This window comes from Neltuma alba, unplaced genomic scaffold (genome assembly GCF_004799145.2).
Source record: "Neltuma alba isolate B1F8T4 unplaced genomic scaffold, ASM479914v2 tig00012127_pilon, whole genome shotgun sequence".
NCBI classification, from domain to species: Eukaryota; Viridiplantae; Streptophyta; class Magnoliopsida; order Fabales; family Fabaceae; genus Neltuma; species Neltuma alba.
Genome location: NW_021636679.1, coordinates 8,921 through 35,198, shown reverse-complemented (window position 1 = coordinate 35,198; position 26,278 = coordinate 8,921). Strand labels below are relative to the sequence as shown.

Here is a 26,278-nt window from a genome sequence, read left to right as displayed (position 1 = left end):
TAATAAACAAAATAAATTGAGATCTTATATTTAAGATCAAAATAAAATTAAATAAATAATTATATTAAAAGATGAGGTAGTAAATCACAAGTTTAACACCAAGTAGTGAGTCAACAGAGAGAAAAATTTGAGCTTGGAAAGCGAGGTTATTTTCTTAAGCAGCTCGCCTACCACTCTGTTTTATCTTGTGTCAAACTTCCTCAACACATTGTGCTTACATTGACTCACGATCCATTGATTTGCCTTCCCCCCCCCTCTTGGATTCATATTAAATAGTGATTTCAGTAAGAAAAATTTTATTTTAATAATTGTCTTTATGTCATTTATGCTTATTCTATAAAAATATTTTCAAAACAGGTTGTTAATTACATTATCAAACTTGTTAATATTGTTATATGATTTGTTAACAAAAAATTCTAATTTATTAGGCTCTCAAAAATCTCTCAATATCAAAATACCTCTCACATCACATGGTAAATAATGTTATTAGAGTTGTTATATTATTACAAGAATTGTTAACCGTATTATTAAAGTTGAAAAAAAATCGCTCTTTTCACAAGTTCCTAAAAAAAAAGTTGTTAATTAGATTATGAAACTTGTTAATACTGTTACATAATTTGTTAGTCATGTTATAGAAGATGAAAATTTTTTAATTTATTATGCATTCACTAATCTTTCAAAAACTTTGTGATACGTAAGCGAATGCCAAATAATATCTGTACATTTACTTATGCCATTTATTATCCTGCATAATAATGTGAAAATTTTTCAACTTTTGTAAACGTAGTTGATAAGTTATATAATGATATTAACAAGTTTAATAATGCAATTAATAACTTGCTTTTAAGGAAATTGTGAAAGTAAGATTTTTTTCAATTTCAGTTATACGGTTAATAACTATTGTAAAGATATTAATAATTCTAATAACATTATGGACTACATGATTTGAGAGGTATTTTGATTTTAAAAGATTTTTAAGTGTCTAATGAATTGAGAATTTTTTAATTTCTGTAATATAGTTGACAAGTTATATAACGGTATTAATAAGTTTGGTGACACAACTAATAATTTGTTTTCAAAATGTTTTCATAGAATAAGCATAAATAATATGAGGAATATGATTATTTCGGCAAATTTTAAAAAATTCTATTTGTTCATGTTTAACTAAAAAGGCACATGCATTGTCCACAGTCAAAATACATATCAATTACTGCAATTCTAGAGACTCGCTCCAAATCCAGTCCTATGAATGGATGTTCCCAACTCGAGACAATCGATCTGTGAACAAGTGCACTATGAGACAAACAAAGTCAGGCTCATAGCAGACTAATTTGGTAATTGGATAGTGGGTTTCTCATTCCAGATTGGTTTATGCAGTTGCAGTGTCTTGGAGGCGGAAGCTTAGGGTATAGGGACTAAAACTGGCCTGAGATTTTGGATTCAAGAAAGTTATACTTGAATTGCAAAAAGTTTGGTTGATTCTCTAGCTGAAGATCATCCTACTCCTTCTTGTAGCCTTCTGTTCTTACAGATTCATGATTCGTTGATGTATGACTGGGAGATCAGGTTATGTTTTACTGGAAGGCAAGCAAACAATGCTGTTAATGCGTTGGCCAAGTTGGGGGATACTTGTTTCTTCCTATTTTGATGCCTGCCCGAGTACTATGAGGAACTTGGTAGAAAAGGACTGGAATCTAATTCCACTTAGCTCCTTTTTTTCCTGAACTTCTCAAGAAAAAAAGAAAAAGGGGTCAGGTTCACAGCCTAGACTCTACATCCCTACCAATGATTCCAGTTTTTTTCTGAGCTAAGCCCAAAATCAAAGCAGCCCAAAGTATGATATTTTAGTGAGGCATCAAAGAGAACACTTGAAAAGCAGGTCTCCTATTTTCAAATCAAGCAACCTGCTGCACACCTTCAATGCCACAGTAAAAACAAAACTACTGGGTCTAACTCCTTTGAAAATGTCCTGTGGTAAATATTTAGAACTTCATTTGGATACCCTTTATGATGATAATATGCAGCAAGCACAGCGTTCCTTATACCACCACCTCATTGAGACATTTGAAACATCTGATCGAACTTTTGGCGGGCTATGTGATATCACCACCACGTGAACGAGATGCTATGAGCTGCTCGACAATGGGGATGTTTAAATGGAGTCAAACTATAGCTTTAAAAATATTTTTACGATATACGAAATAAATATATGAAGAAGTCTGTCTCGTTTTATGAAAAAAATGTTTATGAAAAGCACTTTTTCATCTTGTCAAACACCCCAATGTTATTTTAGGCGAAGGTACCATTCAAGATTATTATCAAAGTGTGAAGCTTCACAATTGAAGGCTTTTGTTCACATGTCAGGAGTTCTCTGTGTAAAAGCTAGATGATTAATTTATAAATATTTAAAAAAAACTAAATTAGTTATTTATAATAAATGTATGATATCTTTTTAAAAATATTCCTATTAATAATGTGTATTGAAACTGCTATTAATAGAGACACTCTAACATGTGTAATCACTATCAAAATTACTTGAGGGATAAAATGGATGAGCATTGAAAACAAAATATATTAAAATCTTATATTTAGTACAAATTAAATATCTAACCAATTCTTATATTAAGAATATGACGCAGTAATGCAATTCAAAAGTTCCAAAATAATTACTCTGTTGATCCTAAATATAATACCTATTTTGTAATATAATGTACATTATAAAATGGTTCTTATATTTAAAATTGGATAAATATTATCCTCTTGTCTTTACTAGTCTGACACAAAATTACCCACTGGTTAACTAACTTCACAAAGGTTAACGTTTCAATTTGTTAATCTTTCCCAAACATATTCTAATTCTTATACTCCTTCCAGTTCTAAATATAAGACCTATTTTATAATGTAATCCTAAATATAAAACCCATTAAATGAGTCTTATATTTAGAATCGGAAGAGTAATGACCAATTGTAATGCTTAATGTTTAATGATTTGTTGTAAAATTTATAAGCGTGATATAATGCAGCCGTGATAAAATTTATACTAATGTTAATGCTAATTTATGTGCAAAATATTGATTATTTATGAGAATAATATTTATATCAAATTCTTTATACCTAAATCATGTGTGGTTAAAGAACTTGGTATAATAAATATAAAATATAAATTTTCCCTAATAAATTTTAAGTTTTTTATCCAAAAAACGTTTACTTTGATTATTGATATGGATTGATATACTTTTAAGCGTATAAAACAGAGTGCGGGTCATTTACCTGAACATTGCTCACTGGGGGTTGATCGATACAAAACTGAAAGGTGAACAGTAGAAACGAAGCCAATTAAAGTTACAGAAAACTTCGGTTGCTTGCCGCTATTGCAATGGCGGAGATCTCTGAATCTCCGTTACAAACTTCCGAAGAGAAGAGCCCAGTGACTCAGATGTCGGAGCCACACGAATCCGATCCCGACTTTGATCCTAAGACCATGCGAAAGGCCAAACCTGGGTTGAAGCGCCTCATCCTCAGTCTCTCTGTCCTCTTCTCCTTCATCCTCGGTCTACACACTCTCTAACTATGTGTTGTGTTTGTATGTGTTTGTATGCTTGTAATTTCTACAACTAATTGGTGTGCCTTTATTCTTTTCAGGATTCCCTATTCTGTGGAAATCCATTGAAATCTATCGCGCCCCACTTCCATTCCGAAGTATTGAGTCTTTTTCAGCTCAGATTGAGTCCAACCCGTTACTTTTTCCATGCCAATTCCAGGCAATATTTGTTGGCTTTGATTCTAAGAGCTTTGGAGCAGATGAGCTTGAATCAGCGATTGAGAAGAGAATGCTTGAGTTGAGCTCCAAATCTTCGCAATGTGGCACTTGTAATGATAACTATACTGTATCCGTGGTTGTGGATTCCCGGTCCCATTGCGTGGAGACAAAGAATATGAAACCATCATGCTCTTGGAAGTGTGGTCCAATCAATAAATTTGATTCTATTGGGAAGTTGAAGGATAATGACGAAGAGGCTGACGAATTGCTGCAGTCTATGCTAGGGTCTTGTTATGATTCTGGGTATGGAGGCAAGGTTTATAGTGTTGTTGTGGTGAACGGTGATGAGGAAGTGAGAGCTGTGGTTGGGAAGTATCGTCATGCATGGATAACTGGAACCATTTCTGAGGAGGAGGCAGTGTCAAGGATAGCTGAAATCTTTGTTAAGGTGTTTGTTAACGGTGGGAAAGAAGAAGGTTCGATTCAAGGAGAGTTCATGCCTGTGGGTGCTGATGGGAAGATTGTTCTATCTTTTAGTTTGCTCAATGCAGACCCACGAGATTGGGTGTATGATTGGTATGAATATTGAAAGTTGAAATATTGTAGTTACATTAATTTCGTTAAAATGTTTTCCAAATGTTCATTTTCGTTCTTTTCCTTCTTTTGTAAATGTAATACTTTGTGGGACTACGAGCATTGTTTTTCTGGTCTTCATCATCTCATGGCCTTTCTCAAACGTCATTTTTCTGGTTGTTTTATGAAATATTGATATATGAAATCGTATAGAGCCATTATGCTAATCTGATTAATGCTGGATTGTTAGGGTTAGATTTGAAGCCTTAATTTATGCAAGAATAAAAGATGTTGTTGGCCTATTTGTTATCTCAGAACTTCACGCGTTCTGGAATATGTTTGTTTGTTTTTTTTTTCCCCCTCCTCATCTTTGCCCCTTTTTTCTATGCCAAATTCTTGTGTTTGATTTGATGGATGCGGTTATCATTGTGTATTGAACTTTATGTGAAAGAAGATATGATTTATATAAAATTACAAGTTGGAGCAGCTATAGAATATATGTGCTTCTAGTTGATCAAAGCTTATTCTGGCCGATAGTTGCTGGATTGGTATATAAAAACCTCAGTTGCTGAGTATTTTTTTCCTTGATAAATAAAAAAACTAGACACTGTTTATAATGTGTAGCAGCATAAGCTTGATGATGCTCTAGAGTTCTCATGATGATGCTATTGTAGGAATTTTCATGAGGTAGGCGAGGTTCTAGTGCACCCTGTGATTGAGGCTTTGCAACCTATTGCTAATGTAACAGTTGAAAGCCAGGTGAGTGCTTGTAAGTCTAACAGTGATGAGACTAATTTGATAATTTGGGTTTGAATGGTTTTAATGGTCATCATCATTGGCAGGTTTTATACTACACACCGAAGTCTTCATTATCTTTCTGGGATGATAGGCATGGCAGTCATATATTTAGTACCAAGGACCTTCCTTTCTTTGTACGCTTCTTGTCTAGTGCTTTACAGCCCTTAATTGAATAGCATGTACACTTCAAAAATGCAGCTTGCAGTATTCAATATGCCTTTCCATCTAGAGCCCTATACATGTTGCAAACCATGATATCTCACATTCTCACTTATAAAAGGAGGATATTTGACGTCGAGTCATTTGCTCACCTCTTTCGGTTCATGGCAGAAAAATAGCTATGAATTCTTTGTCTCTGTTATGCTTAAAATATTCTGTCCTTTTATCGTTGTTATGCAATGTTTCTAGTATCTGGAATATTATAAGAAGTTATTTTTGTTAAGTCAATATTTCTTAGGGTTTGATAGAGTACAATGATGTTATGTGATTCATGTGGCTGATGGGATAAGACATGTTATTGTTGTTGGTGTTGAGTCAATATTTCTTGTTGAACAGGTTAATTCAAATGAGTGGCACTTGGATACTTCTGCTGCTGCTGGCGGGAGGTCAAAGATATTGCAATTTGTGGTGTATATTCTTTAACTCAATCCTATCATTACTTAGGCTTTATTCGCATATTTAATGAGATATAACTTGTTGAGTAATTGATAAGTACATCTGAAGATAAACATTTTAATGAAAAAAATAATTCATGGATGAGAAAAGAATGATTTACAAAGATAGAATGACAGGACACAAGTTTCTTTCCTAAAGGAAAGAAAGATGTAAACAACCCAGACTTCGGCTCAAAATAGCCTTCTGATCCCTGTGCAGATCTCCAAGGAACGAACCCCCTTTCTCAAACCACCCAAAAAAAAAAAAAAATTCTCCTTAGAAAACCCTTATCAGAAACCCATGAGAAGGACATAAAAATAGTACTCTCCCCCAAAGACGATGTGGTGGAAGTAGCTGCCAATTACATATTAGAGCGACACTGCACAGTGCCGGAGAAATTTGTACCCCTTTGGCCTACACCTGAGATAAATATTTAGTCTAGATCATTTTATTTATAACCTTAGCATCAGAGAAAAAGAAAAGCTTCATATAACTTTTCTGATTTTATCTTTTCTCTCTCTCGGCTGATATGCACGTGCATGTGTGTGTGTGTCTTCTCAAATTTTTGGTTTTAGCTTAAAAATCATGTTTAGCTGTAGGGCAACTATTATAATAGCCAGAGTATAAATTTCAAGCTTCTTTGTCTTTTATAACAGGTATATACCTTCTGCAAAGGAGTGCCCTCTTCAATTGATACTTCCAAATGGAGAGAGATCTGAGACAAATGGTTTTATATCACCGGTTAATCTTCACAACTTTAAAATCGCATCACCTCTTCTCTTTGTATTTTTGCTCCCATGAAATTGCCAGATTGCTTAACATTGAAGGTTCCAATCTGGAATATTGTAGATGTGGGGAGGTGTTGTCGTCTGGAATCCTAAGAGCTGTGTAAAGAACTCAGATACTAAAGATATAGTCAGGAATATGATTTCTCCACAGGTTTTCTTTTCTTCATTGATTAGAATGTTTATCAGTTTCGTATCTGCCATATACTGATACCTTTTAACGTTTTATTGTATCTATAGCACACCAACATAGAGTAATCAGTTATACAAATAGATGTATGGAATTGCATTTTTCTGGTTTTTTGAAGTGCCTACTTTAATTTCCATTGAACAAATTTAATGGCACCTGAACACACACAGTCACATTTTTGCAGATGGTCATGCATTATTTTCCTCTATATTGAAGCATTCATATTTTGAAACAGGATCTCCAGAAGGTTTTTGAAGTTGTTTTGGGGCAGCTCCGGCAACTTTTTGGTCTTAAGTCCACTAACCTCTACGTTGGTCTATCAGGAACATCCATCCTCCTTGGGAGTGAAAGAGGTTTCACAGAATGGTAAAATTAATGGTTCTTAGACCTTAATGATTTTTTTTGGATGACTTTTGAAAGCGTGATGCCAGCTGCACAAACTAACCACATAGGTACTAAATGACCATCATATTTCAAATTGATTTAGTGAGCATATATTCTGACTACCGAAGGGGCAAATGTTTTGAATTATCATTTTGTAATTGTGCAACAGCACAAGTCCCCCGTTGAAATGGTCGTAGGCGTTCAAGGAAGAGGTCTCCTATAGAACAATTTGTGAGGGATGCATGGTATGTAAGCCATGAATAGGATATTGCTAGTAACAGGCTGAAGCATTTTATGGGGTGGTATTAACTCATGCCTCTTCAGTGACTCACTCAATTAGTTTCTTGGGATGCTGCATATGGAACCCATTTACATCATATAATATGTGCATATACTTTAAATAGGTGAGTTCGTTTTTCCTTGCTTTCTGACTTTTATAACAAGACACTGAAAGAATTGGCTGCATGTGTAGGGAGTTGGATGTTTTATCCCGGCACCATACATGCTTTAATCTTCAAACTTGTGCTACGACGCTTGGATCTCTTTCTAGATTGGTATTGTTATCAATGATGTCCTTTCTTTATATGTTGTCACATGTACATGATTTAGCTTGCTATTATTGGCTAAAGCTCAAAAATTTCTCTAGGTACAATCGTTGCCTAGGATGATTATCAAGGATGAAATTGGAAAACAGGTGAGTTCAATTTTTTTTTTTTGGGCCTGCGGCAAATATAGGTAAACAATACTATTTAGTTTTTAGCAATAATCCGTAAGTTAGCGTAGCAATGCCATTTTTTCCCGTTTGCATCCAGGTGCAGCGTGCAGACATCTCAGCTATATGTTATGCAATTGCAAATTATATTCAGAAATTGTATACTTCGATTTTTCAGTTTTATTAATCACGATATAATTGATTATTTAATATCACTTATGCCTAATTTAACTATATGCCAATTTTTCTAAATCATTTCTTACCTTGTAGTCTTGTAGATATGGATTTAGATTTTCTCTCTCTCATCCCCTCAACGTGTTGTCTTTGAGCAGGTGAAGTTTTCTCTAGAGGCTGCAAAATTGGCTCAAAGTAATGCATCTGTTGGCATATACGATGCTTCAGCAGGTAATATTCTTCCTTGACTTGAACATTGATATCAAATCTTGTTGCTGGTTATGTTAAGGCTTACTTTTTATATTCCTTGTTGCTAAATTATAATAAAATATTTGAATGTCAGTATCCTCAAGGCAATCAAGGTCTTTGGCAGAGGATGCCTTTTTTCACCCTTCAATTATGTCAATCAGCTATTATTCATTTGAGCATTGTTTTGCCGTCTATTCGGTTTGTCTCTCAACTCTGTCTATTCTAAACCTTGAGCTGGAAGTTGAGTAAATCATTGTCTTATATTTTTTCTCTTGTTGCAGCCATTCTTTCTTCCAGTTTTAATGCATGTAATATTGGCTGCTTTAAGAGAATGGAAAAGGTACAAGCAAGAAAATTGGAAGTACTTGGCATGGAAGACCAAAGCAAAAATTACATCTTGATCCCCTTGGCCCTGGAGGGTTTGTGTGAAGGTTCCCCTGTAGAGTGAGATCTAGATGATGGGTGAAGCATTCTAACACATGTAAAATGCTTCCCCTCCTTAAGTTTTGCTTAATTGTTGTGTTTATATAGAAATTAGAAGCTTTCACCAAACATTTTAGAACCTGGCAATATTTTCTGATGACAGTTGACGGTTGAAACGGCAAATTTGTTTTGACACATTACCGAAGGGGTCTCATGATAATTTATATACAGGAGGAAGAGATACTGAGAGCCATATTCTGTCATTAGACTGGTCAGGTTTCTTTATGGCTTTTCATTCTAACCCTCAAGAAAGGGTGGAGGAAAGAAATAGGGGAATAAATTGAACGAAATAGGATCCATTTATTCATAACCGGCAAAATTTTAACTTTATGCAAGATCCATGGGGCAGCTACGGCACAAGATTTCACGCAATATTGTCGTATATTGTACCAGCAATTTTCGCACAAATGAATTTAAAGGACACAGTTAAATTAATTGTGTTTATTTTTGGTATTACTGGCATAGGTGTCAACTGACTTCATATAAAGCCAATTCTCTTCAAACCTAGGTTAAAAGTAATTCCATTGCATTTAACAATGACACGGCTAATTTCAACGAGTGAAATTTTTAATTTATCGACCATTTTTGGCAAAAATTTCAATTTCAATGTGGTGCACGATAACGGCTTCTTTTGGAGCTCCATACAAATCATAAAACGGCATATTTTTCTCGTCCTCTTGGCTTGTATCACCTGCTACTATCGGCTTAATAATCGTACAACGTAACTGCTAAGTTATACCTAACATCAGAAAACACATAGGCTCTGATGTGGAATACCACATAACAGTTCATTGAATAATGTGCCACATGAATTCAAAAACAAACTCTTACATTGCGAAGAGAGACAACATGGAGTGTTTGAATTATTTTGATGTCAATAAAAGCCACGTTACTAAAAGGCTAGGGAGCTATAATAGATTCCATTATATCAGATTTTAAGTTATCTAATATCAATATTCAATTGCATGATTCTGCCACTAACAATCAATGAAACTTGCGGAGGTAGAGGGAAGAGGATGAAAAAAAGGGGGCTATAAAAGCATAAAAAGAAAAGCCAAAAGAAAGGGCGGTTAGAAACAAGGTTAATGAAGTATAAACATAAGCCTAGAACATAAGCTATATCTGTAACAATATTACACTACCAAACGAAGCAAAATATAACTGTTTCCAATTGTCAACCCTTTGACTCTAAAGCTAAAAGTATCTTCTTCCTTGGCCCCTGAAAACAACAATGTAAATTCAGAATGAGACACATTGGGGGGGGGGGGGAAGGAAATTAAAGACAAAGGTGAACATGGTTGGATGAAATACGAGGGCATGATGTGACTATGATATAATACTCTCTGAAACTATCGCATCTAAATGATCCATAACACCACAATTATGGTATTGATTCTTGTTTATTTTTGGGCCAACAGTATTGAGAAGACTATATTTTGAACAGAAAGTTAATATTCCAAGTCACTTTTAGCGAAAGTAAAGCATTGCTTTCAAAGGTGACATCAAGTCCCATAACCTTGAGACCTTCCTGCTGGAGGAAAATCTGTTCTAGTAGGACAGAAGTCGCATCAAGTTGACTAATTCAATATGCTACGGGTAAATTGCATGGGCAAACATCCCCAACTTCATGTCATTGATGGAGTAACCATCTCACAGCAGCACTAATACGAACATAAAATTCAGGGTCTGGGATTCCAAGGAAGCATGGAGTAGTTACTCACTAGTAAGTGATACGCAACAATTGTGAATGGCTCACAAGGGCATTGTCCTATCCAACATGCTCGATGCACACACAAAATATTGCTGCAGGAACACAATGCATAGTGCAAGCACTTCAATTACACTTACCATTGGTATACCCATAGCCTTGAGATCATCATCAGTCATGTGCATGAGAGCTGTCATATCAACCTGAAGAAACAGGTTTTACAGATGAAATATTAACTCCGGATGAAAAAAATGAAATCCCAATAGCATTGACCTTGCAACTAAAGGAAAATGGAAAGAAAGATTTGTTAATGCGCTACATACTTCTTCAGCTTGAAAAGTTATGAGATACTTCCCAAGACCCAGGGAATGCAAGAATTCATCCACTGAAGTACCAGCCTGTAAAGCAAGAACAGTAGTTATAGTGAGGAAATGCAAATTAAGAGTTCAAGAGTTTTGGAAAATATAGGGAGAAAACATTTAACAAAATTGATATCCTCATGCAAATTATGTGAAGATGACACTTCTTGGACCAAAACTAATAAAATTTTATAAACATAAATTGACTCCCAGAGCAAGCACACTGTCACCTACCACAACTATGATCCGGGTCCATCAAAATGGGCTTACATGCCAAATTAAACCTATCATATACCTCTTTAAACAGTCAGCCCGTTAGCATTATGTACAACACCAAATGCTTCACCCATTTTCACCATCTTCCGCCAGCAATTTCAAATATTACAAACACAAGATTCATGTTTGATAAATAATAATCTCATTATCATTATTACAGGACATCTGTAACAAGACAAACTGTGCAGTGCAATGGCAGATCCTCATTATATCATCAAGTGCACTTAATTGCAATTCCCACAGCTGCTATGATAGTCAATTAATTTATGCCTCTTTACCCATCAAGCTCCCGACAAAAATACTACCTCCGGTCCTTAATATAAGAGTTAATTGACTAATTTGAGTATATTAAGAAAATTTGTCAAATTAGTTATTTGTAACAAATACGAGTTGAATTCCCTAAAATATCCTTACTAATCATGTGTTAACTAGAACTATAATTCGATGAAATCTTTAATATGTGCAACCACAATAAGGACTACTTTGAAAAAAATGATTAAATATGAGAGACAAAGTGAATTATGATATTATATTTAGGACTAAATTAAAAGTCAAACTAGCTCTTATATTAAAAATGTAGTAATAATTATGCCCCTGCTCTTCAATGATACATCTACCTAAACTTCTAACAATTTTTACCAAGTTCGGAAGGCACATGACAAATGGTCATAGCTGCGTGGTTGTTATTCTCCAAATAATATTCATAAAATTCTCTTAAACTTCTATCTCATGACAAAAGTATATTCACCTCTACATGTTTTATCTCACCTTCAAATAAAGTTACCAAAAAAAAAAAAAAAAAGAAATCCACATGCCCTACTTATCTTTTATCATGCTACTATTAATCTACTTCAACACCAGCATCTCCGATACAACTTTCAAACCTTAACATGTTTTTTTTTTTTTTTTGGTTTAATCTCTCACTAATGTACATCTAATATATTGAATCTTGCCAGCACATCCTATTCCTAGTAGTGCTTTGTGACAAATAATGGATCAGCTAGCAGAACCAGATTTTATGCTTCAATTACAAAAGAATGCTTAAGCAGCAAGAATTCCTGCTTCATTTCATTTGACCCAGTGTTACCACACTAAATGACCAGGCAAATGAACTAGATTCTTGGGTTAGGTTCATATTATAATTTCCAAAATCCAGTTTTCCAAAGCCCTCTCACGGGTTGGTTGAATGAGGGTGAATACCAGAGAGAGGAGCTAAATGGTTGGTAGTGGCTCAACAGATGACCTCAAAGCAAGTGATTCAAAGGTTCTTGGAGCCTTCAATGAAGATGGCTAAGTTAGATACCGAGCATCTCTTCCTTCAAGCTTATAACTTTTAATAGAAACCAACTCTGAAATAACTTATCCATCTTTTTCTATTATTTAAGAAAAATCAGAATTTTTTAAGTTTGAGCTCCATTCTTCTAAATATATCTCCCCTCTTATCTGGATTCACAATCTGATATTCTAACTTTTAAACAAAATAGAAAGAGGGGCCGCAAAGCTTCCCTGAAGATTCGTGCTTTCATTTAAGAGGGTAAAAGCACTAATACACCTAACACACTTTAATTACTATGCAGTCATCCTCCATGCAAGACACAACAGGGTATGCACCATCCAGTAAAAGTTGGCGTTAAAGCATAATGAACATTAAGAATGACCAAAGACAGTTAGTTGATACCAAATTACTAACAAATAAAGAAAAATAATAATAACGATTAACCTTTTGTGATGTCTTCTTTTTGGAAGCTGGGTTAGTTGCTCTTTTCGCAGGAGCCTCAGCAATGACACTTTTACTGCTTGGTTTAACAGCTTCCACTTTTGACTTTGGTGGATCTGAGTTTTTAGGCTGTTGAGTCATTGTCCCTGATAACTTTTCACGTAGATCACGCATACCTGTAGCAGAATTCTTTCCACTCTGAGCAGCTGGTTGAAGCCCCCTTTTCTGAAGCTTCAGGCGAAGATCAGGAGCACCGAGCTGGCGTTCTTCACAAGTCATTAAGAAAAATATCAAAACCCATAAAAGAAATAAAGGCATACAGCAAGATCAGCAACTTGTACTTGCATATGATAATAACAAAGTTAATCCATACTAGAAACTCGAGGTTCATCATCCTCAAAAAGATCATGCTCCCATTTGTCTTCTTGTCTCTGCCTGCAAAATAAATGCCTCTTAACTAAATCATTAAAATTTTTATTTTAAATAGTCATTTCAACGTTCAAGAATATCGAAGAACTTGCCACGTAGGAGGGGCATACTTATTTGAAACAGTTATGACCATACAACCAACTTTAGAGTATAAATATACAAGCTAGAGCCGTAATTCAGCAAGTAAATGATACTACTCCAACAGACAAAAAGTAAATAACCAAATGTGAAAATTCAAGGTAGAGGTAAAAAAATTACGCTGTCTACAGAAGAACTTCTGATGGGGTAACTAAGTCAGATGTCCCACTAAGAAATTTTTTTGCCATTTTTCCCTATTCTATGCATGACAAGGCATAAAAGGAGCATGTCTAATTGACTACGAGTAATTAAAAAGAAAATCCTTAAAATCAGATTCCATGTTCTGAAAAATACAAGCCACATGTGACAGGAATTGAAATAACAAGAATAAGTAAGACATATTAGACATATTATCTTCATGCTAAAGCAAGTAGTTCAAGAACCAAGTCGCAGATAGTGGACTACAGCCCATTTATCAAATATCATAAAAAACCTTAATTGCTATCATCCAAGTTCCTGCTACTATGCTGAGAAGAATGTGCTGCGATACCACTCAGTATGAAGATCACGATAAAATAATAATAGAAAGCAGCCCACCCAACTGGAACATATAAAATGTGATTCAATACGACACCAAACCAATGAATGATCACCGCATATTTCATCAGAAGTTTTTCTAAGTAAACGAGCATGCACCGCAGAACAAACTGAGGGGACAGAAGGTAGACCTCTTCCCGGTGATTTGCGCGGGCGGGCAGAGTCACTGACAAAATTGCCATTAAGACGTTCCTTTACTGACCTCCTCGCTCCAGTCTCCACCCGATCAGCATACATCTTCAACTGCTAATTCGAAATGAAGAAAAAACCAACACTAATCCTAAACCCTAATTTCACAGCACCAAGAAACCGAACGCAGCAGGCAAACGCAAAATTACCGAGACGCTGAATGCCCACGTCCAGAAAGGATCAGAGAATATGAAAGAAAACCCTAGCCCTCTTAACCTTACAAAAGAATCAAAAACAAGCAAAAAGACGGGGTATAATAAAAATTCGAATTCGGAGAACAGCGAGTCTGAATTCAATGACGGTCTTTGAGTTGGCCAAAACCAAGAAAGCGGACACTTTTTTGAATGCGTGATTTGATTAGTGTTGACGCTGTCGCAGATGAAGCATAGGGAGGGGAAGAGAGGGCGAGAGGGGAAGCTACGAAGAGAATCAATAGAGGTCCTGGCCGAGAGGGCAGAAGGGCCGAAGGGACATTTCGGGGCTCCGCTCTGGCACCCACCAGCGAAGCAGACTCAGCATTATTGAGCCTTCGGATACACATACCGTAATATGGCACGGTAAATGTCTTTTAGGGGTATTGGGCTATAAATAAAAAAATATTTTTTCATAAAACAAAAAAAAATTTTATATATTTATTTTATATATTATAAAAATATTTTTAAAATCATATTTTGTTTTCTATACAAACACCCCTTAATATTAGTGAAGCTCATTCTTAGCTTTTGGATTGGATAGATAATTCGATGAATTTTTTTGAATTGGAATTTAATTGAAATAAAAAAAATATTATTTAGTAATAGAGTTAGGTCTAATAAAAGACGCTAATCTCTCAAAGCAACTACTTCATTAAAAAAGATACCTACATTTAATACCTAATAATATTTTAAACAGAATTGTCTGTGAGAATATATGTGCCCAACAAAAAATATTATTTATTAATTTAATTGTAATTAAATTATTATTATTTTATATTCTATAAATTATGAGTAAAAAATTATTTTTAAAGAATTATACCTCATCTGAGTGCCCAGCCTAAACAAGATTGGGACCTGACTTGAAAAAATTTCCTTAAATATTTTAAAACTAAGAAAATAATTTCAGAGAAAATTGGGAAAAATTTTCTTATTGGTAACAAGAACACATAATTTTTATAAAATAAAAACACCTTGCATTTGGAAATTTTGTAAAGACGAAGTATCGACTTCACCAATAAGATTTTCAATTGAGGATTTTTATCAATTTTTCCATAATTTTATTTATCACAAAAAAATTTCATTATCATCATTCAAAATACCTTTGGCCCAAAAAAATCGAAATACGTTTCTTATAAATCGATATTGGGATCAAAAGTAATTCTTTAACAACTACCCATTATTTTTCCACATAACATTGTTAAAAAAGTAATTCAAAATTTTGAATGAGATTTAAAAAAATAAATCATAAATATGTCTATTGATCACAACAAATAGTACGTTACCTGAAAAATTATTATAAAGTTATATCAAATTGAGTTTAGTCAAATGGACTTGTCCCTTAAAATATTGGGAGAGATGCTCATACTTACTAGCAGCATATTCATGCTTAAATAGCTTGATGATAAGGTAGGATTTGACCCTAAATCCAAAATTCAAATAGCTCAAATGGCTTGAGAACAAGGTCAGATTTGCCTGGCATTGAACCACTTGCTCAGCTTAAATTTTATTTCTTATACTACCTCCGGTCCTAATTATAAGAGCTAGTTGACTAATTTGAAGAGATTAAGAAAATAAGTTAAGTTAGTTATTTGTAATAAATATGTGTTGTCTTTCCTAAAATATCCTTACTAATCAAGATTATTAGCTAGAACTACCATTATTAGGGGGACTACCTTAGAAAAAATATATAAATATGAGAGATAAAGTGGATTGGGGTCTTACAATTAGGACCAAAATAAAAGTCAAACGAGTTCTTATATTAAGGACCAGAGGTAGTATTTCATATGTAATACACATTGATGCCAACTTTTAATTTTTTTTAAAAAGGGTTCTATGAGCAAAAAGAAACCAGACTAAAGTCCCAAGAAAAGTTTCAAATTATAGTTGGGTAGCGCAAGAAAATCTGCACATCTGTTAACTTATTGATATCCTCATTAAGGATAACTTCTCATATTGATGAAAAATGTGTTTGCATTCCTCCTATCCTTAATATAAGATATATTTAACTAAGTTGAGTAGATTGGAAAAGTTAAGTAAGTTAGTTAATTATAAAAAATATGATATGTTTTTTTCTAAAATACCATAATCATCTTTCTTAAGATCCTCCCTTTCTCTTACTTGATTATGATTGAGGGGGTATATATAGAGATAATTTAGAAAAGAATGATAAATGTAAAAAACAGATCTTACATTTAGGATTAAAATCAATTTAATAATTAAGAGGGTGTTTGGATAAAAATCAAATTATGGTTTTAAAAATGCTTTTACGATATATGAAATAAACATGTGGAGGAGATTATTTCGATTTGGGAAAAAAGTGTTTTTTAAAAACACTTATTAGGGTTGCCAAACATCCCCTAAGTCTTATATTAAGAACGGGCGAGTATAATATTCCACCCATTTAACACTACTTGCATTAGCTTGTTAAAAAATCTACGCTTCTTTCATGATGATTAATATCAATAGTTATATTGTTTATGATTTTGCTAGGTATCTTGAAAGTTTTATTATCTTTCAAATTAACATATTGATAGAAATTAAATACTCAAAAGCTTTTTGCAATGCATCATGAACGTCTAGAATGGAGTGACACACTGATACTCATGCAATGAGAAGGATGCCAAATAGAATTAGTCTAAACTTTAGATAAAATCAATGTAACTAATTTATACTTTCAGCAAAACTTACTGTAAATAATTTGTATAAAGTATATATTAATCCAATGTCATATGAATTAATGTTTAAAAGGGATGAAAACTTCGGATCCTTGAGCATGAGATCTTAATTTAGCTAACACTAAATATCTCCTTAAATCTTATTTAAACATGGGATTACACGTTTAACCTTCAGTGGGCATGATGGATGCACAAATTCCTTACATTGAGTAATGGATTAAAAAAAGCATGAGATCTTAAATGAAGAGTGTAGTTAATATTCTCCGCATTTCATAAAAGGTAAAAAAATTTATTCACATTAATTGGGGAAAAAAAATCTCTTTAACACTAAAACTTTCTTTTTTGGCAAAAAATTACTTCTCTGGTCTTATTTATAAAACAAAGATAGAAGATTTTTTTTCTTATTTATAAGTCACTTTATTAAATTTTTAACATGAATATATGATTTCATCCTTCATTTATTATAGTATAAATAGCTTTTTTTTTAAAAAATTTGTATATACTAAATAGGGATAAAATTGAAAGGTTATTATATTTTAATAGAGAGTTAATACATTTTAAAGTTTTTCTTGGTCTGTGTGAAATATACCGTAAGTGCCTTATAAATAGGATCAGAGGAGTAATAAACTTCTTGTTGGGCCCCATTTAATAATCAAAATTGCTCTAAAATGAAAAATTTATGGTTCCGAAAATCCAAAAATTGTTTGGTCCCAAATACTTCCAAAGTCATAACCGAACAAACAAAACCTTCCTAAATATATCACACGAAACAGTAAAAAGCTTATGTGAAGAGAAATAAGTTAACATTATGTAACTTGACAAGAGAACTGAAGACTGAAGAGAAAGTTATGTGAAGAGAAATAGCTGAAATTAAATTTTCAAATGCAACTTCTCTTCCAAAAAGTCATAACTGCAGAGAGAAATAACATTATGTAACTTGCCAAAACAATGTTACAAGACCTTCATTAATTCTATATAAATATGCTTTCTCATGATGTTACAAAAACGATACTATATTTAGCCACCTTAGGCAAACATCATCCAACATTGGATCAAGTTTTCTCATTATCTCTAGAAACCACATTAGAGATCCTGATTAATTCGTGTCACATTTTATCAAACATGAAGGCAATCATTGATGATATAGAACTGGTTGAGAAAATTGTGATTTGTCCTGAAGAATCCACACCCAATAAGAGAATGTTCTTGTCGAATATTGACTTAACCCTAGTTGCTTATCAAGATTCTTCCTCCTTCTTTGATCCTCCAAGTAAACAAATGAGCTTTTCTGAGATTTGTAGCAAGTTGTATAGTGCTCTACGTCAAATGCTTGTGCATTATGACTTCATGGCTGGTCGTCTTGTGCCAAGTTCAGATGGTGATCGTTTTGAGATCGACTGTAATGGTGCCGGCATCGTTGTCGCCGCAGCAAAAACTGATACAGAGTTGAGTGAATTTGGTGATATGTCTGTGTCTAATCCAAGGTTAAAGCAGCTCATTGGTTTCTTGCTTGAAGAGGATGAAGAAATTGACTTGAAAGATAAGCCTCTTACATCTTTACAGGTTTCTAATTCTACTGAAGCTTCCTTTCACATATTTCTTTCTTGAATCGCAACTACAATTCCATGATTCTGATCTAAATATTGTCTGTTGCAACATGCATATTTGATGCAGATGCAATTTAATTGGTCTGATTGAGTTTGTTCTGCTAATCCTTTGCTAGAAAACATCTATTATTGCAATGCACAGTAATAGGGAAAGTTAGTTCGCAAGTACTTCTATTATCAATGAGGCCCCTGTAGTTTTCTTTTCTTTTTATCGATCACCTGAAACAACAGGGACTTGATTAATAATCAAAAGAAGTGATAACTTAATTTTTCCCACACTAATATGAAATGGAAACATTCCATCAATCTGTTTTGAATAGTTTGGCTTCTTATAAATTTTATATAGATTGATTATTTTTCCACAAAAAATTTTGCTGAAAATTAATTATTTTGTGGTTATGACAGTTAACTCAGTTTGGATGTGGAAGCTTGGCACTTGCCTCTCACTATAACCACTGCACACTTGATGGTATAGCAATAAGTGACTTTGAGAAGAACTTAGCTGCCTTAACAAGAGGTGATAGCTTCAGAATAATACCCAATGCAGATAGAACATTTCTTAAAGCAAGAAACCCTTTAAAAATTTCTGATCCACATTATGAATACTCCAAAACCACAAGCACAAACAGCAATAATGTGTTCACTTCTCGTGGCACAAGTGGCATCAGAATCACCAGACCAAGATCCATAACAGAAAACAAAGTTCATGTGCTTCATTTATCAGCACAACAAGTTTCCAGCTTCAAGAAGAATGCTATGATGAAGCAAAACACCTTAAAGAACATCAGTTCATTTCAAGTAGTTGCAGTGAGAATATGGAAAGCAAGGAGCTTTGCAATGAAGATGCCAGAGGAAGAGATATCCACAATGCTATTCCCAGTTGAAGTGAGGAAGTGGATTGTGCCAGAACTGCAAGAAGAAGGGTTTGCAGGTAATGCACTGGTCCCTGGATTTGCTAGGGCCACTGTGAAGGAGCTCAGGGAAGAAGATGATGTTTCTCTGATAAGGAAAGTGAAAGAGGGGATTGAGAGGATAGATGAAGAGTATGTGAGGTCAGGGATTGACTGGTTAGAGGAAAACAGAGGAGTGCCCTGTTCAGAAAACAGTTTTTCATTGGTGGCTTGGATGAAATTAGGGTTAGAGGATCAAGAATTTGCTTGGGGTAGAGTAAAATGTGCTACTCCACTTGAACTTAAGCCTGGTTTGGTTATGATGTTGCCGGCAACAGAAGGTGATGGAGGTCTTAATATTTGCCTGGATTTACCTGAAGATCAGATGCAAGAGTTCTGCAGAATCATGCTTGAAGTATGAACTTATTTACTTATAATAATATGATAGAGTATCTGTATCTTGGATTTAGAACCTTCATCTTTTTCAATAATCTATGAGACAGTACCATATGCAATGATATTTTCAATAACATGAATTTTCATGGGCTTTGCTAGGATTCAACTATATGACAGCGTGCCTAACTACAAACACCATTCATACTATTACACTTTAATTATATTAATTATCATGACCTATCCATGTTTAAACGTTATTAATTTTGAAACAGCATTTAAAACTAACGTTTCCACCGTTCTTATTAAAAACGGCCAACGGTGCTGCATTCCGAGGCCAACTGCTATAATATTTTACTATAATATATTTATTGTTTAGTGACTAGAAGGTGGGAAAAAATCCATATATGCAGTGTTCTAGACGCTAGTTTCTAAAAGTAGTTTATCTACAATAAAGCAATGTTATTATAAAATTAGCGTTTATGTTGAAAAAATATATTATAAGGGCAAGGCTTATCATTTTTTTGTGTGGCCAAAACAAGGCTTATCAACTGAGGTATTTATTTTTAGCTGCAAAATATTGTGAGATTAAATTTTGACAAATAAAAAATACATGGGTGATGTTGGAAAATGATGTTTGATTAATTCACAAATATCCAAACATGGACGGCATGACAAAGTCTAATTGCTTTTGGATGGTGTCATATCCGTGTAGGTAGAATAATTCTTAAAAACAGTATTCTCGGGTATAATTCAGATAAAATCAACTGCATTCATTGCCAAAGCATAACATGGTTTCTTTATTTGATCCAGGGGGGCCTAAAATAGATACATCAGTTTCCATACTAGCATCAAGAGTTCAATTGAAGATCAAGTGAAAGATAATTATGACACTGTCCGAGTACTGAAAAGTCCAAAGAAGGGATTTGTGATAGCAGACTCCAACACGGATCCAGCTGAATTTAGTAGTGTTATGTCCACCTTTTCCTCGGGAAGATACAAAAAGTCACCCGTTCTCTCAAACCCACATAGTTCAAGAAATTCCACACCTCCAATCAAACTCCCAACTCTATCCTGTTCAAAAAGAGATAGAAAATTATGACAGACAAGACATATTCTGCGCACTGTAACAACTCTAAAGTGTAAAAACCAGTTCTAACTAAATCCACTTAATTAGACACAAGGAATGCCAGTATCCCCAAACTTAATGGCCCAGCTTGAATTAACTATTTAGAGGGGTAAAGATATGGCCATCTAAATTATCAAATTTTTCAGAGAACCTATAGTCTCTTACCATTGATCAAAACAACGTGTTACCTGGAATAATGGGTTGCTAAATCGGATCTTCCTGTATTTTTCCTGGTTGGGATTCTTGACAACATTCCCAACATAAATTAAGAGTGTTTCAAAGGCCCTTCTGACTCTTGCTTGCTCATCCTATAACAAATAAAGAAAGCATTAGAAAAACAGCTATTAAGATCAACTTCCACACCAGAAAAAACTAATGCAATACTGGGGGAATAAAGCACGTTATACGAAGCCACTGACATAATTGTGATTAGAAGTTTCAGAATTTGTAGATTGCTTCTTGTGGATTCTCATAAGGTTACAACTACAAAGACGCATAAAACTTAAACATATATCATCCCATCAGACAATATATTGTGTAAAAATAGGGTGATCAGCACATCTTTCATTTAGAACATGTAAGGATTTTATCTACAGAACAGGTTGGGTGCACAAATGACTTGGATTACTTTGCAAAAATGAGTAATAATAGACTTTGTTTTAAAAAAATTATCCTACCGTACACGTCAAATGAGCCTATATCTACCCTATTGAAGAATTCCATAACTACTGTATTAGACAAATACGCATCAAAATTAGCTGAAGAAAAAGAAACAAAATTTATTAACCTGGTGGTTCAGCTTGAGGGACCTCAAACATTCTCTGAAGAGCTCAACTTTTGTAACTGTGTAAACAGGCCTTGGATTCTGCAGTTTCTATTGAAGCAATAAAGTGTTTAAAATTTTAAATGTCATTGATGGAATGGAAGGGTAAAAAATCACAAATTTCATCTAAATATAAAATACATGGATCTTTAAGTTCAATGTAAGAGAAAGCAGAAATCATACCTGTTCTTTTTGTACTGTTGTAGCTGAAGATTTCACGGTTTGATGGCCTTCTAGGGGCAACCCAAGTGTAGACCTTCTGTTTATCTGTAAAGACAGACAAACTTCAAGCCTTCTCAATAATGCTCACAATAAGATGGAACACATAATCAGGTATAATATGCGATTGATGTTGTCATATGTGCGATTGATGTTGTCATATTTATATGCGCATCCTCTTCAGTCAGAATAACGCATGTCTATATTGTTTTTCCTATCTCTAACTGGAGTTCAACAGATTGACGTAATCATTCATGCTTAGCGATGAAGGAACTTTATAAGCAATGATGGAGAAATTTGTCAAATTCAACATATTAAATATAAAAAAGTTGTTAAAAATTTTCAGTCAAAAGTCAAAATATAGATAATAAGTTCTTCACCTTATCCTGTTCTAGTTTCCGCATGACTCTTTCCCTTGCTCTTTTCTCTTCTTCTTTCTCTGCTTTCCGCAAGGCTATATGTCTGATAACCAACATGCGTAAGTGGAACCACCTAACATCCTTATAACACCAGAATAAAATTTAGACCTCAATTACTCCTTCTGGTCCTAAATATAAGACCCAATTTTATAGTGTAGGTCGTATATTTAGAACCCGAGGAGTATTAAATATGAACATACCGTTGCCTTTCATTTTCTTCAGCAATTCGCTTCATCTCATTGAGTTTCTTACCTGCTTCGATTCTCTCCTGAAATGAGAGCAGTAAACAATTACATGAATTAATGTTGCCACAGTTAAAGACTATTGCGAGACAAAAAAAAGAAAAACAGAGCTAACTGAAATCCTAACTTCTTGTTGATTCCACCAAAATGGGCTGAAATAGTAAGAAAAATTCTTCTGATCTTAACAAATATTTGAAGCTTATTGAATTATGAACAATAAGTTCTTGTGTGATCTTAACATTTATTTGAAGCTTGTTGAATTATGAACAATAAAAGCATGTACCTTTTCCCTTTCTATCTCCAATTTCTTTTCTTTCTCTTCTTTCATCTTGTGCAGTTGTTCCCTACTGAGCATCAATGATAAGAGGAACCAACCAGAAGAAGGGGAAATAATGAGTTCAAAATTTCCATTATTTAGGTGAAGTTATAGCACCATACGAAATACATCATCTACAGTGGTCAATAATTATATCAAGTCAATTTGTCAGAACTAGCAACTGCTTGGAAAATAGTGTGAGCAGCTGTAAATAAACCTTAGCTTCTGTCCTTTGATTTGCGATTCTTCTGTGATAGGGAACGAATGAGGAGAACTATTCTTCCTTAGCTTCTGTGCTTTGATTTCCATTTCTTCTGTTATAGGGAATGATTGAGAAGAACCAATCTCAATATCTACGTCCACCTGGAAAAATGTGAACATTTGAAACGATGAGTTCGCCTAACCATAGCGACCTACCATATCTTGTACCTATCAAACTGAAGGATTTTGCCAAATCACTCTGGTGTAACCTGATACCGTACGAGAAGAAATATCAAAATCTTAAAAAAAAAAAACTTAAAGCCATGTAAATAAAGCTATTAATGTATCTGTAATCCTGTGGTGGTGGTTTCTGCTTTGGAAAGTGAAACCTTTGATCAGCATTTCACCTTCAACGCATTGCTTCTCACAGAATTTAGTGTCTTTAAGATTTTTTCCTCGTCAAATCAGTACCAATGTTGTCATTGGTGCATGACAGGAACCAACTTGCATCAATTTTTTTTTTTTTTAAAAAAAAATTCTCACAAAAAATATTTTAAAATTAAGAAAACAGTGATACAGAAACTTACCAACGGAATCTCATCAATATCAGGATCATGCTCATGATCAACTATCCAATTTATAGCATTCTCTACATCAGTATTGCCTGGAAAAGAGAAACATCTTGGTTTAAGGAAATATAACACAAATTACAAATAGCCTAAAAAATGGGAACTTATTTTAGTATTAAAAACCAGCTTGCAAAAGAAATGACACGTCTAAGAAATATCTTTTATATGATAAATAGACTAACCAGAATAATGGAGTGCTCGAGTTGCCTTTGCCCTTGGAAATCCCATTGTTTCAAGTTCTTCAAGCATCTTTTTGTCCACTTTTGGAACAGCCATGTCAATCGACAAAATAAGAGACTGCATCCAAAAGCAGTATATTGTCATCCCTTTACAGATTCACTGTTAAGGGCATTTTAATCTGAAAATAAAAACAGCAACTAAATACCCCTCCCCCCAACCTTCGGGTGAATTTCTGGATAGACAAAAACAACTTAACGAACACTTTGCTCTTGCAAGGTGGAAAAAGCAACCAGGATTGAGCTTTTAGAGAAAACCAAAACCAAAAAAAAAAAAAAACTTTGTTTACCACAAATTTCAATTTTTTCTCGTTTCATTTTCCACAAGTTTTCATCAGCCTGTAACATGCAAACATTAAAAAAGAAAACCAATATCCAAAAGGGACTAGGTCAATAAGAATTAAGAAGAGATAGTGTTTATCCATAACAACCTGAATTCAGTTTTTCTGAATGTATCTTGAGATTAAAAATCTTAAATTCTAAGGCCCCAAGATGAAACGCTTAAAAAAATAAAAATACCTTTTCGCAAAGGAAAGGAAGATGCTCGACTCAATGGAGAAGGAAAAGTCAATCGAGCAAGCTTTGAAATATCAATTAGGCCATGCAAACAGCGAGGTATAAATTTCTCCAAATTCTTTCAGTGCCTTCAAGAAATCCCACTATGGAAGCAACACAAGAATATCGGAATGCTGTGGATTGAGATTCTTCTTTGATTTCCATCCAACATGAGAAGAGAAATCGAAAAAGACACCGCCCACTGCTGGGTTTCTCTTACCTTCTTTCTTTCTCGCTGTGTTTCCCCCAGCATTCTGATGCTTCGAGCTTTTCGTTTGCTTGGTTGTCAATAAAAGAACTTCGCGCCGATGTTTTGTGTTCAACTCAAGCGCCATATAACGGTAACCGCAATAAGCTTTCTTTTTCTTTTTTCTTTTTTTTTTTAAATGAAACAATGAGCTCTGGGAAAATGACGGTTAAGTAGTTAAAAACTTATAGGACACTTTTTAGCACTTTATAAGTATTAAAAAAAGGGAAAACCATATTGAAGGTATCTATACTTTCTCTCAATTTTTAATTTGGTACCTATGTGTTTTTTTCCCTTTAATTAAACATTTAATTTTATTTTTTTAGCAACATTAGTACTTATAACTTTGTTCTATTGATATTTTTAGTCTCTACATAAGGATTAATGATGTTAATAGAGGAAAAATAAAGATTTAGTTAAGAACAAAAAACACATAGGTACCAAATTGAAAATTAAAAAAAAGTATAGGTACCTCCAATATGGTTTTCCCTTAAAAAAAAGTAGTTGAAGTTTCAGGTAAAACAATAGCTAAAGTGATTTGAAAAACAATTAATTTCATACATATACTATTAGGGAAAAAATCCCCTGAAGCCTAAAACCCTAATACCGCTGTTGTTCTTGAAATCTGTTTGACTCCCCTTTCCTTCGCATGATCTACAACAACCAAAAAATAGAAAATAAGGATTTTAGTTGACAAAAGAAAAACTAGCTGTACACTACAGAAAGGCCTGAATTTAAATTTTGAAAAAAAATAATTTTAATACATATCCTATTAGACCGTTAAAACCCTAATACTCCTCCGGTCCTAAATATAAAATCCTTTTTATAGTGCAATTTGTACTACAAAAAAAATCTTATATTTAGAATCGGAGGAGTACAATTTTTGTCCTTCAAATTTGTTTAGTTCCCTTATCTTTTGCATAATCTATAAATAACTTTTTTAATTTTTCATTTTATAAATTCTAATAATATTCTTTCATAATAATTTTATTTTAATATTCTTCTAAAATTTTAAATTAAATATATATTTATAATTATTTTATAATTATAACTTTTATTTATTTTGATAATTATAAAATTGGAGTTATAATACAAAATTTTCTAAAAACATAGTGTGATTGAAATTCATTCATAATTAATTATTAAAATTAATTAATAATTATGAATTAATTATGTTATAATTAATTTAAAATTAATTATTATTAATACTTTCTATTTCAATATTATATATTTAATTAATTTGAGTTAAATTAATAAATAAAATTAAAAAATACAAAGACCTAATTAAAAAATAGATAAAATTATAAGGATATGATAAAAAAGAAAAAACTGTAAAAACCTACAAACAAGTAAAAGTATGAGGACAAAATAAAAAACTATAAGAAATA

At 33.5% G+C, this 26,278-nt stretch overlaps 4 protein-coding genes across 7 annotated transcripts; 2 read left to right on the top strand and 2 right to left on the bottom strand.

Moving 5' to 3' along the window:
• The first annotated feature begins 3,296 nt into the window (after window positions 1-3,296).
• LOC114723249 (GPI transamidase component PIG-S-like) lies at window positions 3,297-8,951 on the top strand. 2 transcript variants are annotated; one of them, XM_028909421.1, is made up of 13 exons: window positions 3,297-3,551; window positions 3,643-4,336; window positions 5,008-5,092; window positions 5,176-5,265; window positions 5,687-5,760; window positions 6,442-6,526; window positions 6,635-6,724; window positions 6,996-7,126; window positions 7,617-7,698; window positions 7,791-7,838; window positions 8,189-8,261; window positions 8,374-8,477; window positions 8,561-8,951. In XM_028909421.1, exons 1-13 carry the CDS (start codon window positions 3,377-3,379, stop codon window positions 8,678-8,680), a joined length of 1,851 nt encoding a protein of 616 aa, XP_028765254.1. In that variant the 5' UTR covers window positions 3,297-3,376; the 3' UTR covers window positions 8,681-8,951. The 2 variants fall into 2 exon arrangements, with proteins under 2 accessions (XP_028765254.1, XP_028765255.1); XM_028909422.1 differs by lacking the exons at window positions 8,374-8,477; window positions 8,561-8,951 and adding an exon at window positions 7,957-8,015.
• A 717-nt stretch (window positions 8,952-9,668) lies between these two features.
• Window positions 9,669-14,404, bottom strand: LOC114723251 (ankyrin repeat and SAM domain-containing protein 6-like). The gene is given in 7 exon segments (XM_028909426.1): window positions 9,669-9,981; window positions 10,611-10,673; window positions 10,794-10,868; window positions 12,826-13,088; window positions 13,196-13,257; window positions 14,058-14,079; window positions 14,082-14,404. Coding segments are annotated over 7 exon segments (612 nt in total). The 5' UTR covers window positions 14,164-14,404; the 3' UTR covers window positions 9,669-9,936.
• A 3,702-nt stretch (window positions 14,405-18,106) lies between these two features.
• On the top strand, window positions 18,107-19,902 carry LOC114723252 (omega-hydroxypalmitate O-feruloyl transferase-like). The gene is made up of 2 exons (XM_028909427.1): window positions 18,107-18,547; window positions 18,997-19,902. Exons 1-2 carry the CDS (start codon window positions 18,107-18,109, stop codon window positions 19,900-19,902), a joined length of 1,347 nt encoding a protein of 448 aa, XP_028765260.1.
• A 746-nt stretch (window positions 19,903-20,648) lies between these two features.
• Window positions 20,649-24,685, bottom strand: LOC114723255 (UBX domain-containing protein 1-A-like). 3 transcript variants are annotated; one of them, XM_028909432.1, is made up of 11 exons: window positions 24,608-24,685; window positions 24,035-24,149; window positions 23,811-23,887; window positions 23,240-23,385; window positions 22,990-23,053; window positions 22,665-22,732; window positions 22,426-22,507; window positions 22,010-22,093; window positions 21,791-21,877; window positions 21,192-21,311; window positions 20,649-20,948 (listed from the first exon to the last, which is right to left on the bottom strand). In XM_028909432.1, exons 2-11 carry the CDS (start codon window positions 24,126-24,128, stop codon window positions 20,760-20,762), a joined length of 1,011 nt encoding a protein of 336 aa, XP_028765265.1. In that variant the 5' UTR covers window positions 24,129-24,149; window positions 24,608-24,685; the 3' UTR covers window positions 20,649-20,759. The 3 variants fall into 3 exon arrangements, with proteins under 3 accessions (XP_028765265.1, XP_028765266.1, XP_028765264.1); XM_028909433.1 differs by lacking the exon at window positions 24,608-24,685 and adding an exon at window positions 24,251-24,322; XM_028909431.1 differs by lacking the exon at window positions 24,608-24,685 and having other exon boundaries at window positions 24,035-24,155.
• Window positions 24,686-26,278: the final 1,593 nt, after the last annotated feature.